Genomic DNA, 18,850 nt, shown 5'->3' with positions numbered 1-18,850 from the left:
AAGTTAAATTTATTTACAGCTTCATAAACTAGAGGTTATCTTCACTTTTCTTCACTGTGCTATAACTGGTTAAAAAATTACATTATTCCTTTGACTTTTAGAAAATTATTTTAATTTGTGATACAACACATTGACTATGATTTCTATGTTTTATTGACCATGACAAAGTAGTACACATAGCTTGAAATCTGTTTGATTTCCTGACATTATTTCTTATACATCTATCTACCTTTGCACGTTTTTATGCTGATCCATTAATATAGTGAAAAAACCCAAATATTTCAATTTCAAAAGTCATGTACAAAAACATTCATATTCAATGTAACTGACACAAGGACCCAGCAAAACTAAGGATAACAGAAAGAAAATAACAGAAAATAGATTTAAAATAAGTAGCATCAGTCACAACCGAACATGTTTAATTGGTTCCAAGGGATACAAATAAAATTATTTAAAGCACATTTTAGAGTGTTGTACCACATGGTTATGTAAGAAAAAGATATCTGTGCAACTGGTTTTTCTTCTCCTTTTCCCTTGGATCCTAGGTCAAGGAGCCTTCTTGAACAGTTTGGCCTGCAATGCTATAGAGGAATTCCCTGAAATCAGTTTTAGTAAAGGATGCATTTGCAGAATTTGCATTATTGTATGACATAGTGGTTATACAAGTGGCCTATAATTTACTGGGCAGTATTTTCAAATCAGCAGGAGCTGCAAGGTGGGAAAGAGAACAAAAGATCTTCTTTCTAGATGTACAACCATGGGTACAAACATGAGAAGACAGTATAAGTATAAAAAAGAATTTTACTCAAAAGATTGTTTTATAGATCATTACAAATGAACTCCATAAAACAATTGGAAAAAGAAGTATGTAGTATAAGATCCAGGAAAGGCCAAATGGGTAGACTACTACGTATGACACCTCACCTTTTTCTGGTGTCTTCTCACTACCCACTTCTTTTGAAAAATGGTCTGATTCTTTAGTCTCTTCCCTTGTACTTCTTTTTGAAACAGTAGTTGGAACATTTTCCTTCTGCTTTGTCACAGATTGTCTGTGGCCATTGGAAAGTGTTTTGCATCTTTCTTTTATTCCAGGAGCACCATGTACTTTTTTAGACTTTGACTCTGACAATTTTGGTGTTTGTTCTTCACTTGTTTCCAAATTCCTGGATACAACACCATGCCCTTCATTAGAGTTCCTGAAGTCAGTTCCTGCTGATATTTCTTTGACATTTTTGTGGAACTGCTCCTTAGATAGCTTGAGCACTGCATGTGACTCTTTACTTTGGTCCTTACAAAGGGATTCTTCTTGTCTACGTGTACTAGTCTTTTCTAAAAAGGTAGTATTTTCCAAGTCATCATTTTTTGTGTGTTTTATTGAATTATTCAATTCCTTGAAGACCTTTCCATCACTAAGAAGCGCATTAGGTTCAACAGCGTTTAGATTATGTTGCAGTTTGGCTTTGTTATGATGGAATTCTCTGCCACCATTTGTACTTTGTTTTAAAGAATCAATTTGTCTGTGTTTTAGTTCTGCATTAATCTCTGTTTTGCTCATACGTTTTTCTTTCTCATGACTTAACTGAGTGCTAATTTCTTCTGTACCTATTGTATATTTATCATCTTGTGCCATAGAAGTATCATCTTTTCGAAAGCTATTGATCATGCTTGTTACCTGTTCTGTAACTGAATCAGCTACTGTATAGCTGACATCACCAACAGCACTAGTTATATCATCAACGGCATTATTTAATGTGTCAACCAGAGAAGACACAGAAGGAAGGTTCAGATTTTGTTTAAAATTTTGCTGAAAAGTTTTGAAAAATGCCATGTTTCCAATGTTAATTAGTAAAGCAGTATTTTAAAAGAAGAGATAATGTTTTGTGCCTGTTCAAAGTTCTATCTTGCAAATTTAAGGACAGTGCAGTTTAGTTCTTTTTCTGAAATCTTTTATCATAAAGGTGATAAATAGTACTAAATATTTTCAATGTAAGGCCAAAATATTTATAACATAAATAGATGTTTAAAGTATTATATGGAAAGTGATGGTTTTAATTCTATACCTGCAAAGAAAAAGTTTGAATATATTCAAATAATATACTATAAAAAATATGTTCCTATTCTACAGTTATGTTGTCAATGACATGAAGAAATAAAAGAGATCCATCCAACCATTTCTGAGATTCAGTTGGATTTTGTTTGTAATGGGAAAATGTGATTGTTCTCTTACTCTAATCCATATACAGTATTTATGATGGCTGCCATGTAATTTATTATTTTTAACTGAGAAAGAGAAAACATCTGTTTCTTTCTAATATTTAAAATCGCAGCACCAAAATTAAGTCCACATAATTATATAATTCTGATTAAGCAGTACATGTTGGTTCAAAACAGTATTTTGAACTTTAAACAATATTTACTTATTCAAGGCATGCTTGTATTCCTTTACATAGTATGACAGTAGGCCACTGATGTCTTTGAGAACACACCATAACACTTAATACTTACAAAGTTTGTCCTGTGAATTTTTTCTGGCAGTGTATCGTATACTGAAGTCTGAGAAGCCTCCAACATTTTCAAAACACATCTTCTTGTTAATATACAGAAAAAGAATCAATAACAGGATAATAAATACTCCAACTGCTGACAGAAATCCAACTGCCTCAGGAGATACTAGAAGAAACATAAACAATGAGTAGACTAGAAAGTCAGTACAGTACATTTTATAAAAATCAAACTATCAGTCACAAGCAATCCAAAATTCACAATGGCTGAAATCCTGTTGCTTTGAGTAATAGGTTGTGCTGGCATAGGCTCATTCATTCACTGGTGATTTGGTGAGTCAACTCCTCAGTAAGTTCCATCGATTCAAATGGGCATATGCTAAAGTAAGTTACAGCTAGAGTACAGTCCTCCACCAGTCCTCCAATGGTGCTTCCCCAGCTCCCTACCTGGTAAGTAACTTTTTTAAAAAAAAAATTCCCATAGGAACATATTAATTAAATTTGAATTCATTGCTATGGGAAACGTACCTCGCAAGCCGAAAATATCTTCATCTTGCGGGGCACAAAAAACTCACAAGACGCTTTCGTCTTGCGAGTTTTTTGTTGCCCGAGGCATTCGTTTTGTGAGGTATCACTGTAAAATGTTTTCTACTAGCATTGTTGCCAAGAGGAAAACTACTTTAATTTACGATTCTTCCTGAAAGCACAAAAGTTCTACCTTAACTGGTCACAGCTAGATGCTACTCATCATGAGCAAGATAAGTGCTGAAGAGCATAAGCACCAAAAGTGAACTATAAAGATTGTCCTGAAAGAATCTTAGGAGGAAGGGGAGGCAACCTGTAAATGATACTTTTTTCAAACTCATAGAACACGAAGATGGAGAAGATGAATGACAATGAAGATAGAGTAAAATGGTAAGTTTTGACAAACGTAAGCTCCAGCCAGCATTCCAAGAAGTTTCTTCAACAGCTAAAACAAACTTAAGGAAAGAGGCCAGATACACATGCACACATTGCGGTTGGGACAAGTCTAACAATCTTTTCTTTAAGCTCTAGAAAATTCCAAGGAGCTTCTGCACAGGGACAAGAAACCCATATGTGTGATTTACGAAGACCACAAAGTAGAATAACATGTTTCCTACGAGCATTGTTACTGAAAGTAAAACTGGTTTAATTTATAATTCTTCTAGAAGGGGCAAAAGTTCTGCCCCAGCTAGTCACAGCTCATCATGACCAAGATCAGTGCTGAACAGCATAAGCACCAGATATGGGATATTCATATTCATTTCCCAGGGGAGAAACAAATTTCTCTGCCTCCCTGCAATGCTGACCACTGAGCAGTTAAGTGGGAAGACTCATCATCCGAGTGGTTGGCTGTACAGGGAGGTAGGGAAAACAAATATGAATATCCCATGTCTACTAAGTACCTAAAATGAACTTTAAAGAGGCACATCCCAGTGCCAATTTTCAGTAACTTTTATCATCCTATCCTGCAGTTTATATTATTCAAAGGTCAAACTAGGGTGATTTTAAATATGTAATGCTTCATTTCCTCCACTGTCTGTAATATCACTGCAGATAATTCTCCAAGTTCAAAAATTACTTTGCTAGCAGGACTGACTGAATACAGTGGTGCCTCGCATAACGAGCGCACCGTTTAATGATGAATCCGCATAGCGATGCGGATTTTGCGATCACTAATGTGATTGCATACCGATGTTTTAATAGGGCAAAAATCGCTTTGCGACGATCGGCAAGCATTTCGCTTACCAATCTTCGCATTGCAATGGGGGAACAGCTGTTCGGCGGTTCCAAAATGGCCACCGGAACACCCAAAATGGCCGCCGGAACACCCAAAATGGCTGCGCACAGGATGGGGGAACATCGCAGAATGGTGAGTTTTGGGCCCATTTGGCCCAATGGGCTTTTCTGTTCCGTTTAGCGATGTTTCCCCATAGCGAAGGTTAATCCGGAACGGATTAATCCGGAACGGATTAACCTCGCTATGCGGGGCACCACTGTATTTTTAATTTGATGATTCCTCTATAATACCATTACCTGAATGGGACTGAAGGTGGCTGCATATTTCAGTGTGCTGGAGCATCTAAGGATTAGGGGTTCAGTTCCCCACTGAACCTCACAGGGAAAAAACTAGCATGTGTGGCCTTGAGCTGCATGATCCCACAGCAACACCAAAAGGAAAGGCTACTAAACCACTTCTGAGTATACTTGACAACATGTCATCATTATCATCATCATTAGGACTGTAACAACAACCCGACATGCTATAAGCGGTTACAAACAAGCCTCTTTAGGAAGAACATGAGGCAGAAATTAAGAAGCAGATTTTATTGAAAGGCATTACAGAATATTCTAATTAATTTGTACTTAAAGAACATTAAGACATACTTAGTCCTTAAAGACTGGTTAATAATACATTCTTTAATTGCACAGCCTTGTTGTTTTGTAGTGACAGAAACACCTGTCAGTAGTTAAAAGTATCCGTAATTTCATACAGAGGAGTATATATGGCATAACACACTCTACTACGTCCTATAACTATGTGTGAGGGTTCAAATGGGGTCTCTTCTGGTTTTGACATAGACACCAGAGGCTCATGAATTACAAAATCAAAACTGGGTTTTATTGAAACATTGAACAACAGGTCCTTTGATTCTAACTCTACTCCAACATTGTCTCTCGTGACCAATGGGTCCAACGAGGGCATCCAAACATCCTTGTTAAATGGATTAAACTCAGAGTCATTCCAGGGACCCTTGGTAAAGGGATTATTGTCATCCAAGTCCAAAGAGTCCATTCCTGGGTCTATCAGCGGTACATTCTCCTTGTCTCTCTTCTCGGGATCGAAGGGATCCTCCTCTCTTTGTACAGGAGCCCACGGTCCGACAAGAACCCTCTCCGATGGGCTTCCTCCAGCCTCCATGCTCTCCTCCCTCTCCACAGCTTCCTTCTCCTCTCTCAATCTCCGGTGCCACTCACGCGCCTCTGATTCCCCCCAATATGAGGGTTGTGGAGGCAGTACTCTCCTTCTCCTGCAGTCTGCCTCCTCCCTGGGAACCCGGACCTTTTCACACTTTCCGGTCCAGGGATCTTCCACCTATATTAATTCCCAAACCCCGTGTATATTGTCCCTTGCTCCTTTTATAGCCCCTGTTCCTGCCTCCACGGTGGTTCTGCCCCTTTCTTTTTTCCCCACCATTCCCCTCTCAGTCTGAGTGGCTATGCTGTAGTTATTTTAGCAAACCCCTGTTCTAGTTCCCAGGTGTCCACTTCCCGTTGTACTGTCGCGACGGGTGATGCAAGTGGGTCTGTTTGCACTTCTTGTTCTATCCTAAGGGAGGATGACTCTCCGGGGAGGGCTTCTACCCCCTCGCACCGTGTCTCACACTATGAATGTATAAACATCATTAGTATTACATAAAATACTAAATTTAACATTAAGCTACAGTGGTGCCTCGCTTGACGACGTTAATTCATTCCAGCGAAATCGCTGTAGAGCAAAAATGTCAAACGAAACAAAAAAAAACACCATTGAAACGCACTGAAAACCATTCAATGTGTTCCAATGGGCTGAATACCTGCTTGTCCAGCGAAGATTCTCCATATGGCGGCCATTTTCGGTGCCTGTATAGCGAGGAATCCATCCTAGAAAACAGCGGGGGGGGGGGGCATTCTGAAAGCCGCTGGCCATTTTGAAACCCGACGATCAGCTGTTTGCTGATCGTCGCAAAGCGAAAAATCGGTTCCCAAAATGGAACCAATTAACCTGAAGCAAAATTCTCCCATTTAAACCATCATTTTGTGATCGCTTTTGCAATCGCAAAAACGTCAATGTTAAGTGGATTCGTCGTTAAATTACAGCTTAGCGGGGCACAACTGTAATAGGAGAACACTATTACTATTTGGTATTTTTTAAAAGGCTACACTATCTGTACAGTCCTTTGCAGAAGCACTGTATTTATGGACATTCTTTGAGGCAATTAATACCTTACTAAAGAATGAAACTTTAGCTTCAAATTTGTTAATAATTAATCTAATTTTAACGCCAACTGCACATCTTTAGAAATTATCTGTCTTGCATCAGTTTGCATCTGTGTCCATCTTTAGCCTTTTAAAAATCTTAAATATAACATCTGTCCTGAATGTATGTTAATAGTTTAGCTTAAAAATGAAATTAAATGAAAAAGAAAAATGAAGAAAGAAAATGTAAAATATTCTCTTTCTGTGTGAGGCCACATGCAATAGAGTATATTATGATACATATGCTCCTCTGTATAACATTAAGCATTTCACTTTTTATAAATGAAATACCAAGCAACATACATGATCAGACAGTAATAGTAACCACTGTTCAAATAAAATGCAATATTTTTCACAGTTATGCAGACCATGCATTCCATTCATAATGCATCTAAAGTTAATACCCCATGATATTATTGTTTCCTGAAAAATACTACAACCGATTTAGGACACATTTCATAATGGTTATCTGTTTACAGTGAGAAGGGAATATTCTTGAAATTGGACAACTCCACATACTCAGTTAATACTGTTAAACAATTTATATTGTTCATAATCTTAAGAAATCCAGGGCATATTTTCTGGTTGAATACAGTGAGCAGAGTAGAAGAAATAGCTTGAAAATGAGTACCATAAATGCACTCACTGTCTATGAAAAATCTAACACCAAGCACAGTAGCATTACCAATCAATTTACAATACAATCTATACTAATAAAAACAGTATTTAGAAACATACTACATTTCACTATGTTAAAACTGTATTTTTCAAAATTAAAATAAAACATGACTTTTTAAAAGAGTTGCTCACCAAGTCAGAAAATTAATATATCACTAACACATTTTTTAAAATTTCCTTCCAACACCAATTTCAACTATACTGGAACACTGTCCTTACAGATAGCAAAATTAATAATGATGCTATTAAGTTTTTAAAAATTGCCTTTAACTAACACAAAAGCATTCAGAAGCTTTTTCCTTACTTACATAAACTGCTGACTGTACTACTGCTCAATTGTGTATGCAACCATATATTTCTCGCACTACATGTCAATGACAGTTTAATTATTAATGTTGTCACTGTAATTGTATCTACCTTGTATACAAACTGGACTAGTACACACCTGATCTGAAACCCATGATAACCCTAATGAACATATTCGCATTTCTAAATCAACTCAATAGAAAATGTTATATGATTATAAAGCTAAACTAAAGAGGCATATTCAATAAGTAGAAGAATTAAGTCTACTTTATTAAACCACTGCATTTATCTCCAAAGAATCAAAATTATTAAAATATATATATAGGTGCACTAGGGTAACTGAGTAAGGAAATCGCCTTTTAAGAAGTCTTTAGAGAACAATACTCTGTCTTTATCCATATATCTCTCTGTTAGCCCACTGGATAAGTACAGTTATAATGTTAGCTGAATACACAACTTGTAATTTGTTCTCTAAGCTTAGTGAAGCAGTAACTTTTAAAATAAAAGTTAAAAGAGAACTAGTATCTACCTTACTATTATCTCATACTCCACCCCTAGCGTTTAACAAGGCTGTACGTATATTGTCTCCCTGCTTATTTAACTTATTTGCAGAATACATCTTGCAAAAGGCTAGGCTGGATGAAACCCAAGCTGGAATTAAGACAGCCAGAAGAAATATCAACAACCTCAGATATGCAGATGATACCACTCGCATGGCCGAAAGTGAGGAGGAATTAAAGAACCTCTTAATGAGGGTGAAAGAGGAGAGCGCAAAGAAATTAAAAGACGCCTGCTTCTTGGGAGGAAAGCGATGACAAACCTCAATAGCATCTTAAAAAGCAGAGACATCACCTTGCCAAAAAAAGTCTAAATAGTCAAAGCTATGGTTTTTCCAGTAGGGATGTATGGAAGTGAGAGCTGGACCATTAAGAAGGCTGACTTCCGAAGAATTGATGCTTTTGAATTGTGGTGTTGGAGGAGGCTCTTGAGAGTCCCCTGGACTGCAAGGAGAACAAACCTATCCATTCTAAAGGGAATCAAGCCTGAGTGCTCACTGGAAGGACAGATCCTGAAGCTGAGGCTCATATACTTTGGCCATCTCATGAGAAGAGAAGACTCCCTGGAAAAGACGCTGATGTTGGGAAAGTGTGAAGGCAGGAGAAGGGGATGACAGAGGATGAGATGGTTGGACAGTGTCATCGAAGCAACCAACATGAATTTAACCCAACCCCGGGAGGCAGTGGAAGACAGGAGGGCCTGGTGCACTTTGGTCCATGGGGTCACGAAGAGTCGGACACTACCAAGCAACACAAACAGTATTCAAACCCACCACAAAAATACAACAAATGTTACGGTCAGCAAAGGACAAAAGGGACCCCCTCACCACTGCAGGAGTATACCGGATACTTTGCAGTTGTGGACAGGTATATATTGGAACCACAAAACGCTGCATTCACACCAGAATCAAAGAACATGAGAGACACTGCAGACTAAAACAACCGGAAAAATCAGCAGTAGTTGAACATGCCCTAAAACAAATGACATGAAATTCTATTTCAAAGTACTGAAGTACTGGACAACACCAGCAATCATTATGTTAGACTGCACAGGGAAGCCATTGAAATCCATAAACATCAACAGAACTTCAACAAAAAAGAAGAAGGCCTTAAACTAAACAAGACCTGGCTCCTAATACTGAAAAATACAGCCTGCAAACAGTCAACGAACTCTACCCAGCCACAAGGATCAGGGATCATTGCACAAAAAAGCCCAGCTAACGACACACTAACAGTAACAGATAATCTCTCCCCCTTATCACAACAAAAACACGCTGATCACCCTATCTCCTGAAAATGACAAAGGCTGTTCCCACAGCTATAAATACTCAACTATCCAACAAACAGCAACAGAGCATGGACAGAGTTCCTATTCCAGTCCTCTGAAGATGCTGGCCACAGAGACTGGCGAAATGTCAGGAAGAACAACCTTCAAAACACAGCCAAAGAGCCTGAAAAACCCACAACAAACATAAGTGGAGGATGTTTGACCAAAAATAATATATCAGATCCGTGAGTGCGGTAATGATTCTCCACACGTCTTGAAATTTGCAAAGAAGTGGAAGGTTTTTCCCAAGACTCCTTAATCATATCCAACATAGAAGGGATGAAAGCCAGACTTAATGGGGACGATTTTTCCTAATTAATATCCTCAAAACCAAGATTGTATTTGCGAGGGGATGGTTGTTCAGTGTCCAATTCAAGTGATTTAGCCATGCATAGGATGAGTTGAGCATAGGAGGTGAAATCTTCAGACGGGGACGAGGGCATCAGAATCTGGAGTTGGCAAATTAGATGGTGATTCTCTGACTGATAAAAAGGAAGAAACTTGATTGGAAACTGTCAGTGCCAAAGAGGCACTGGAGATAGATAGACTTGGAGGAGGAGAACGGTGATGATCTTGAAACCTGATGGGTTGGTTGAGGGACCTGATGGTCAGAACGGGATTGGAATTCAGAAACAGACTGGCATGATTTTGGGACTGCTGAAATTTCAAAGTGTCGCCTCGAAGGGATGGTTTCATGCTGAACAACCCTATGGCAAGACGGAGCATGATCCCAATGCTCTTTTTTGGTAGTGTGTTTAGAGGCCAGTCTGGATGTGACATCAGCCTCTGGATGGCCATGACTTGATGAAATGCTCGGTAGTGAGACCGAAGGTTGGGCTCAAGCTGGAAGGTTAGCTTCTCTAGCCTCAGAAAGTGAGCCTTAAACTGGGACATCTCTGGATGAAGATTCCTCCAAAATGGGTGACATGCACCCATGCACTACTGGAGGGAGACATGCACTACTGGAGGCTCACAAAGCTGATGGGGTTTGGAAGCTCGTTTGGATTTCTTTTGCTTAGTTTTATTCTTATCTTTTTCTTAGAGCCAGATTGGGTCTCTGGGGAACTCTCTGAGGAAGAGTTCGACATTGAAGTCGATGTAGACATCGTAGTTGATTTTGGCTTGGTGGAGGACTTCAGTGATGGGGACAAGAGAGCCATGGAGGACTCAGAGCGAGCCTGAGGAACTGGAGTAAGTTCCACAGGTGGGCTAGCAGGCAGACTTGAGGGTGCCAAAGACCTTACCCAAAAATGCGATCTCAGTCATTGTAACCAGAGTTTCAAGGCTGGTTTTGTTAATTTTTTACACAAACGGGCAATTTTGCATTTGATGACAATCGCCCAAACAATACAAGCAACAATAGTGGCCATTGGTGAAATGTATTTTACTGGCACACGTCGTGCAATGCTTGAAAGGCCCTGAGGAGGCCATAAAAAGGGCGGGAATGGAAGGGGAGAAAAGAGAAAGACAAATGAAAATAACTCACAGGGAAACTTCTGCAAAGAAAAAACTTGATTCAGTCTGTAATTCAAAAGAGTAATCGTAAAGGCAGTCCAAGAATCAATATACCGTTAATAGAAATATAATCACTAGCTCAAAGTCAAGAAGTCCGATTTCAGCGGCGGCTAAAAGGAACTGAGGTAACGGATGGACAGAGTATACGCACCACGAGGCAATGTCCTACTAATCACGTCTTTTTAAGGTCTAGAATATTTCAAGAAGTCCTGCACGGGCACAGTAAAACCCATTTGTAAGGATTCACAGAGGCCAGGAAGAAGCAGCAGACATCACCTTACCGACAAAGGTTCGCATAGTCAAAGCTATAGTTTTTCCACTAGTGATGTACAGAAGTGAGAGCTTGATCATAAAGAAGGCGGGCCGCTGAAGAATCAATGCTTTTGAACTGTGGTGCTGGAGGAGACTCTTGAGAGTCCCCTGGACTGTAAGGAGAACAAACCTATCTGTTACATAACAGCACTGATGTTACCTGTCTGTCATGGGTTTGGAGGGAAAGTTCCATCCTATGGGGAGTGGAAGGCGGGACATCAGGAGGAGGGGCTGTACTGTATAAATATGTGATGCCTGTGTGGTGAAGAGTAGATGCTGAGACAGACTGTGAGACACTGGGTTGGGACGAAGCAGCAGCTGGGGAAGAAGAAGCTGTTGTGGGAGTCTGTGTGTCTGACAGGGTACTACTGTGGGTCAGAGTACCACCCTGATAGGTTCAGGGGTCTGTTGGTTAGCCAGAACTGATGGGTTCAGGGTCTGTGCTTTAAGTTAAAGGTTCTAGGTGAACCAAACTGTATGCTTGTGTGTGTGAGAATAAGCCACGTTACTTTATTTTATTCACCTGATTGTTTTATTTACCCTGTTTGTATTTAAAATAAACCTTATTCTTTTGTTGTTTAAAAATCCATCCCTGGTCTGTGTGACTTATTATAGGGAATGGTTGGTGGCAGCTTAGTAACTGTGTGATAGATACCAGTAGGTCTGGGTTTGTCACATTGATTGGTGTCCAGCGTGTGGGATACGACTGGTCCAGTTGTCCAGCGGTCCAGCAAAGCCTTGGCAAGTGTGCCCAGAGCAAGGGGGGTCTAGTCAGGGACAGTCTGAGGCGCGTAGGTAATCTTCTAGGTGTACCTCACGGGGAGGTGCACTAGTGGAAGAACGTGCCAACTGGGGAGACTTAGATTAAGGTGCTCTGAGGCAGCCTAGTTTTGGCGGGAAAACGCTGAGGCAAAACTGCGTAGCAACAGCGAGCTAGCTTGCCAGCTGAGAGGCCCAGCAGAGGGGGGTAGGCTCTGACTCGATACTGTTACAAATTTAGTGCTGAAGAACAGCAGCCTAGGGAGAGCTGGTTCTGAGGCAAAAAGGAAAAAAGTGGTCGTTTTATTTTGAGGCTTGACTTTTTAAAGCAGCCTGTTCTGAGGGGGGTTATGCCCTTGACTCGAAGCCAAGTAGCAGACATGAGTGAAGTGAAAGACCCCCAGATTGACCAAGGTTCTGAGGATGAATTTGGCTCAGTGCAGGGTGACAGCACAGGAGAGCAGGACCCAGAACTCAGGAAAATACTCCTAGCCCAACAGCATGAACTGAGGGTGAGGGAAATGGAGGAAAGGTTAGAGAGAGCGAGAATGGAGAGGGAAGAAAGAATGGAGAGAGAGAGAATGGCGTTTGAATTAAGAAAACTGGAACTGATGAACCAGAACAATAATAATAATAGGGATTCTGAGGGAGGCCAACTGTCTAAGGCTGACCTGAAGAAATTCCCTGTGTACCACAAGGGAGATTGTCCTGAGGTGTTCTTTTCCTTAGTGGAAAGAGCGTTTGTGGACTTCTCAGTGAGGGAAACTGAGAAGATGACCATCATGCGATCTTTAATCAGTGGTAGCCTGGCTGAGGTTTATGCCGAGATGCCTGAGGAATTGATGAAAGATTTTGCAGAGTTTAAAAAACTGGTGTTTGCAAGACATGGGATAAATGCAGAGCAGCTGAGACAAAGATTCAGGTCCCTCACTAAAAAACCAGAACAGACTTTTACCCAAGTGGGGGCCCAATTGGTGAGGCTGCTTGAGAAATGGCTGTCGCAGGAGGGAACAGAGACCTATGAACAGCTTAAAGACTTGATAGCCCTGGAACAGTTCTATTCAGTTCTGCATGGGGAATTGAAATTCCAGGTGAGGGAAAGGAAACCGAAATCTGTGGCAGCAGCCGCAGAGATCGCAGATTTTATCTCCCAAATAAGAAAGCCCTTGGGTGAGGGGAAATCTGTAGGTAAACCCAAAGAAACCTACAGCAAGTACTCTCAGGGACCAGGGAAAAGCCAGCAAGGGGGAGGGGCCCATGGTGAAGGGAAGCCCTCAGGCATGAAACCAAGCCCTCAGAATTTGGAGGGAAAACCGAAACAAGAGGAGAGAGAATCCAAATACACTAGAAAATGCTATTTCTGTCAGGGAAAGGGTCATCTGATCTCAGAGTGTGAGAAATTGAAGCAGCTAAAAGGAATGGTGCCTCAGAATTCTAGTGGGACCAAGCCAAAAGCTGTGTTCTGTGTCCAGAAAGAGCAAAGCTCATTGTCACAGAGGGAGCCTGTTGCCATGACTACTCAGTCTGGAACAGCTACCTCTGCTGATCAGGCTGAGGAAAATGGTCCTCTTATGGAGGTGAAGCGCTGCTTGCTGATAAAAACAGATTCTCAGTTGTTTGAGACAGCAGGGGTGGACGTAGGAATACTTGACCGTCAGTATAGGGGGCTGCGGGACACTTGTTCCCAGGTAACCCTGTGCCATCCAGATATCATCCCTAGGGAGTTTATAATCCCAAATGAGAGCATGAAGGTGGCAGGGATTGAGGGCCAGGTAATCTCTCTGCCAGTAGCAGAGGTACCTGTCAACTTTCAAGGCTGGAGGGGAGTTTGGCGGCTAGCGATTTCATCGACTCTGCCAGCAGCCGTGCTCGTGGGAAATGACCTGGCTGAACATGTGAAACGGGTGCTAGTGATTACACGCTCACAAGCCACCACAGGGACAGTTCAGGGGGGTAATGATGAGCCAGAGACGGAAGCAGAGGGGAGTTCAGAAGCTGTGGTGGAAACCTTAACCACAGACAGCAGATTTGGACAGGAGCAGAAGGCAGACGCCACTCTCCAAAAGTGTTTTGAACAGGTGACTGACGCCCAGCTAACACCTGAAACCCCAGTGAGATTTCTGGAGAAAAAGGGGATTTTATATAGAGAGACCCTGAGGAATATCTCAAAAGGGGGAGATGGGATCAGAAGTCAGCTAGTGGTACCTGAAAAGTATCGCCCCATGATCTTACAAAGGGGGCACTCTGACATGTTTGCTGCACACTTAGGGGTGAAAGGGCCCCTTGATTTGATCAAGCAAGGTTGGGGGCAGATCGCCCAGGGTGACCCACAAGACGTTGTGACTTACATAGACACCTTGATGAATGACCTAAGGAGAAACCTAGAGCTATCAGCAGAGACCCTGCCAGCTCAAAAGGTCAGAAAGAAAGCTTGGGATGACCAGGAAGGCAGGGAGAGGCGCTTTAACCCAGGGGAGGAAGTGCTTTGGCCTAGGCTCTGCAGAGAGAGCAAACTGCAGCTGGGTAGCCCAGAAATAAAATACTTAGGTCACATGGTAGGGGGAGGAATGATAAAACCCCTGGAGGCCAAAATAGAAGCTGTTCGAGATTGGCCTAGACCCACCACCAAGAGAAAAGTCAAATCATTTCTTGGGTTGGTGGGCTACTACAGAAAGTTCATCCCGAGGTTTAGCGAGATTGCGGCTCCGCTGACCGATCTGACGAGGAAGAAGGCTGATGACCGCATCCCGTGGACCAGCGACTGTGAGGCGGCGTTCCAGAGGTTGAAGGAGGCGTTAATCAACTATCCTGTCCTGCGTGCTCCAGACTTCGACCGGGAGTTTATCATCTACACCGATGCGTCTAACAGCGGGGTAGGAGCAGTTCTGTGCCAGGAGGATGAGAATGGTGACCAGCATCCAGTGTCCTACCTGAGTAGGAAACTTCAAAAAGGTGAGAGACATTTGGCAACCGTGGAGAAGGAGTGTTTGGCCATAGTCTACGCGATCCAGAAGGCCAAGCCTTACATCTGGGGAAGACATTTTGTTCTGTGTACTGACCATTCACCATTGCAATGGTTAAAGACAATGAAAACCCACAATAGCAAACTTATGAGGTGGGCTTTGAACTTACAGGACTATGACTTTGAAGTGAAGGTGGTCAGAGGGTCAGTGAACTGTGTTGCTGACGCCTTATCAAGAAGACCTGAAGACTGAAGACGGCGAAAGAACATGGACTATATGTATATAATGAAAACAAAAAGTTAAAATGTACCTGGTTTTGAATTTGGTTGGTATTAATAAAGGTAAATTGATGTACTGTATATGGTAAAATGTTTAAATGCATATTTGCTATGGTTAACTTGGAGTGTAAGTATATGTAAGTATTATATGGTATGTATAAATGTTGTTGTGTATTTTATGCAGGTTGTTTTTTGGGTGAAAAGCACTTTTAGCTTTCCCCCTACAAAACAACTTTTAAAGAGGGGAGGTGTTACATAACAGCACTGATGTTACCTGTCTGTCATGGGTTTGGAGGGAAAGTTCCATCCTATGGGGAGTGGAAGGCGGGACATCAGGAGGAGGGGCTGTACTGTATAAATATGTGATGCCTGTGTGGTGAAGAGTAGATGCTGAGACAGACTGTGAGACACTGGGTTGGGACGAAGCAGCAGCTGGGGAAGAAGAAGCTGTTGTGGGAGTCTGTGTGTCTGACAGGGTACTACTGTGTGTCAGAGTACCACCCTGATAGGTTCAGGGGTCTGTTGGTTAGCCAGAACTGATGGGTTCAGGGTCTGTGCTTTAAGTTAAAGGTTCTAGGTGAACCAAACTGTATGCTTGTGTGTGTGAGAATAAGCCACGTTACTTTATTTTATTCACCTGATTGTTTTATTTACCCTGTTTGTATTTAAAATAAACCTTATTCTTTTGTTGTTTAAAAATCCATCCCTGGTCTGTGTGACTTATTATAGGGAATGGTTGGTGGCAGCTTAGTAACTGTGTGATAGATCCCAGTAGGTCTGGGTTTGTCACACTATCCATTCCGAAGTAAATCAACCCTGAGTGCCTACTGGAAGGACAGAACCTGAAGCTGAGGCTTCAGTACTTTGGCCATCTCATGAGAAGACTCCCTGGAAAAGACCCTGATGTTGGGAAAGAGTGAAGGCAAGAGGAGAAGAGGACGACAGAGGACGAGATGGTTGGACAGTGTCATCGAAGCTACCAACATGAATTTGACCCAGTGGAAGACAGGATGGCCTGACGTGCTCTGATCAGTGAGGTCACAAAGAGTCAGACACGACTTAATGACTAAACAACAACAGTTATCTTAGCTAGTACTAGAATTGTATCACAGAAAAGCACTCAATAACAATGCCAAGTAGGTAGGGAAAGGACATGCTCCTAGAGCTAATGTAATTTTTTACAGGCAAGCTGATAAATTGCACTTTACACAGAACTGAGTTCCACCATTTGCCTAGACTGACAGATATTACCATAGCTTGGAAAAGTTACTTCTTTACACATCCTAAAACTCTTCATCCAACATAGCCATTGAATATGCTGACTGGGGCTTTCTCGGAAGTGTGGCTCAAAAAAGTAACTTGTCCAAACTCTCCCTCTTTCTGAAAAAAAAAAAGTCACAATTTTCCATTTATAAGTGACCCAATGTATAAGTTGACCCCCCCTTTTCTAACCCCAAATTAGAAAATTTGATCCCTGCTTTTCCCTTCCTTTTGCTAAGCCATGGAGTTTAGCAAAAAGAAGGGAAACACAGGGATCAAAGGATTCCCTTTGTCCACCGCTTTTCCTTGCCTTTTGCGAAGACACTGGGCTAAACAAAAGGGAAGGGAAGACTCCCTTTGGGTAAATGCTGCACGATCGCAGCCCTTTGATCCTGAAGTCCTTTCATGGCTGCTTCAGGATTAAAGGGCTGGGATTGTGCAGCCCTTTCATGGCTGCTTTACCCACTTCCTAAGCCCCGTGGGGCTTAGAAAGTGGGTAACACAGCTGTGAAAGGGCTGAACAATTGCAGCCCTTTGATCCTGAAGCAGCCATGAAAGGGTGCTTTACCCGAAGGGAGCCTTCCCTTCCTTCTGGCTAAGCCCACTGGCTTCGTAAAAGGCAGGGAAAAGCGCCTGCCTTCCATGTATAAAACGACCCTCAATTTTTTGTCTAATTATTTAAGAAAAAAGTGTCATTTTATACATGGCAAAATACGGTAATTTTAATTTCCTAAACCAACCAAGCATCAGAAAATAATACCCTATTCTCCCATCTCCAAAGTTGCATTCCACTTAGTCCTTCCTTTATAAAAATACATTCTTTCCCTCCCCTTTAGGCCCTATTTTGCCAGGCAATAGTGATGGGGGCAATAATAGCACATACGGAGAAATGAGAAGTTCCCCTCTTACCCTTACATCCTGGCATTTTATGAACCACACCAAATTAATGCATCCCATGACCTATGAGATAGCAATTTCAGATAGGGATGAGATTTTTAAAATTAAAGAACTTCTATTCCCATACCTCTGCTTGGGGGGACCTATTTCTGAACTAGGGGAAAACAGTTATTTAATTCTGAAAATCCCATTTTCAAACAAAAAGATCTTTAGAATATATAAATGTCAAGAACACCCTTATTCCTATAATTTTTGGTGCTATTGTACTTCATTACAGGTTTCATACACAGTTCATGAATTAACCATTAGATGGCACTATAGGTCAACAGAAATACCAAAAACAAAGTACAGTACTGTACAGTACAACTTTACACCCAAGGAATCTCCATAGAGACAGCCCTGTTAATCTAGTCTCTGTCAGCAAAAATAGCAGTCTTCCTGGCATCTTTAAGATCAACAAGATTTATTTGGCTTAAGGTTTTTACAGGCTATAACTCACTTCTCCAGATAAGATATACCGTATTTCAGTTATTGCTAAACAGTACAGTACCACATATGTTCCCATTGTTGACAGGACAACTATTGGGTGGATTTTGTAAAACATCCTTAAAATCTAAAGGCATGTGCCTTATTTTCACTAATATCAATAAGCCTTTATGTAAATAGGGAACAGGTTCCATTGACAAGCCATGTATGGGATTTCACTGCACAGTGCTTAATTCTGGACTGATGATGCCTATACTTCCCTGCATTTTGATCAGGAGCATATTAGATTTTTAAATGGTGAAGTTACCTTACACCATCATCCTCACTCAGTGCTAACCTGTGTAACAAGGCTATTGTGAGATTATCAATCCTACGTCCAAAATTGTAGTACGTAGTTCTTTTTTAATAAATGGGTTCCTTCATTAGACATCAGTAGAAATCAGCATACTAGTGCAAAGTAACGTAAGCTTAGAATCCATCTGGTGTATTGGGATTTAGTTGTCTACATCATTTTCCAAATCTTGCTTAGCATTCAAAGAATTTAAATAAGCTACCTATAAGTAACAGATCATCACATTTAACACATATTTAGTAGCTGAAATACAGGTGATTGCCCTAGAGTAGAAGTACTAAGTCAACTGCTGAATAATGAGTGAGTCAAGAATTACAGAAATCCTACTCATTCAACGGGTTTGCGATAGCTCATAACCAACTGAATTCAGGCATCTCTGTTTATTAAAATAGTCTAAGAAAAATTAGGGCCAGAACACAATGAATATACTTTATATTCAAATGTTTAGCAGCAGCTGCTAATCACAGTATTCTAGGGAATAGGCATGCCTACATTAAACAGGATCCTTCATACCCAGTTATTTCTAATGTATTAGTCTCATATGTCATAGATGGCATTTAGCCCCATTCATAATCTAGGGTCAAATCGCACAATATGACCAGTGAAGTGCAGGAGAGG

At 41.1% G+C, this 18,850-nt stretch overlaps 1 protein-coding gene across 10 annotated transcripts in view; it reads right to left on the bottom strand.

Annotated features, from left to right (window-relative positions):
* The window catches only part of SYT14 (synaptotagmin 14), a 135,730-nt gene that overhangs the window by 96,037 nt on the left and 20,843 nt on the right, over nt 1–18,850 (bottom strand). For 7 of the 10 annotated variants that reach the window (XM_020794607.3, XM_078382926.1, XM_078382927.1 and 4 more), the window contains one exon: nt 2,506–2,670. In XM_020794607.3, coding sequence (XP_020650266.2) covers nt 2,506–2,670 — 165 coding nt within the window. Of the gene's footprint in view, nt 1–924; nt 2,031–2,505; nt 2,671–18,850 lie in introns of those variants that run through there. The other 3 variants (XM_072989814.2, XM_072989821.2, XM_020794604.3) reach the window with 2 other exon arrangements.

The sequence above is a fragment of the Pogona vitticeps genome, chromosome 1, assembly GCF_051106095.1.
Source record: "Pogona vitticeps strain Pit_001003342236 chromosome 1, PviZW2.1, whole genome shotgun sequence".
Lineage (NCBI taxonomy): Eukaryota > Metazoa > Chordata > Lepidosauria > Squamata > Agamidae > Pogona > Pogona vitticeps.
This window is presented reverse-complemented; position numbering and strand designations above follow the sequence as displayed.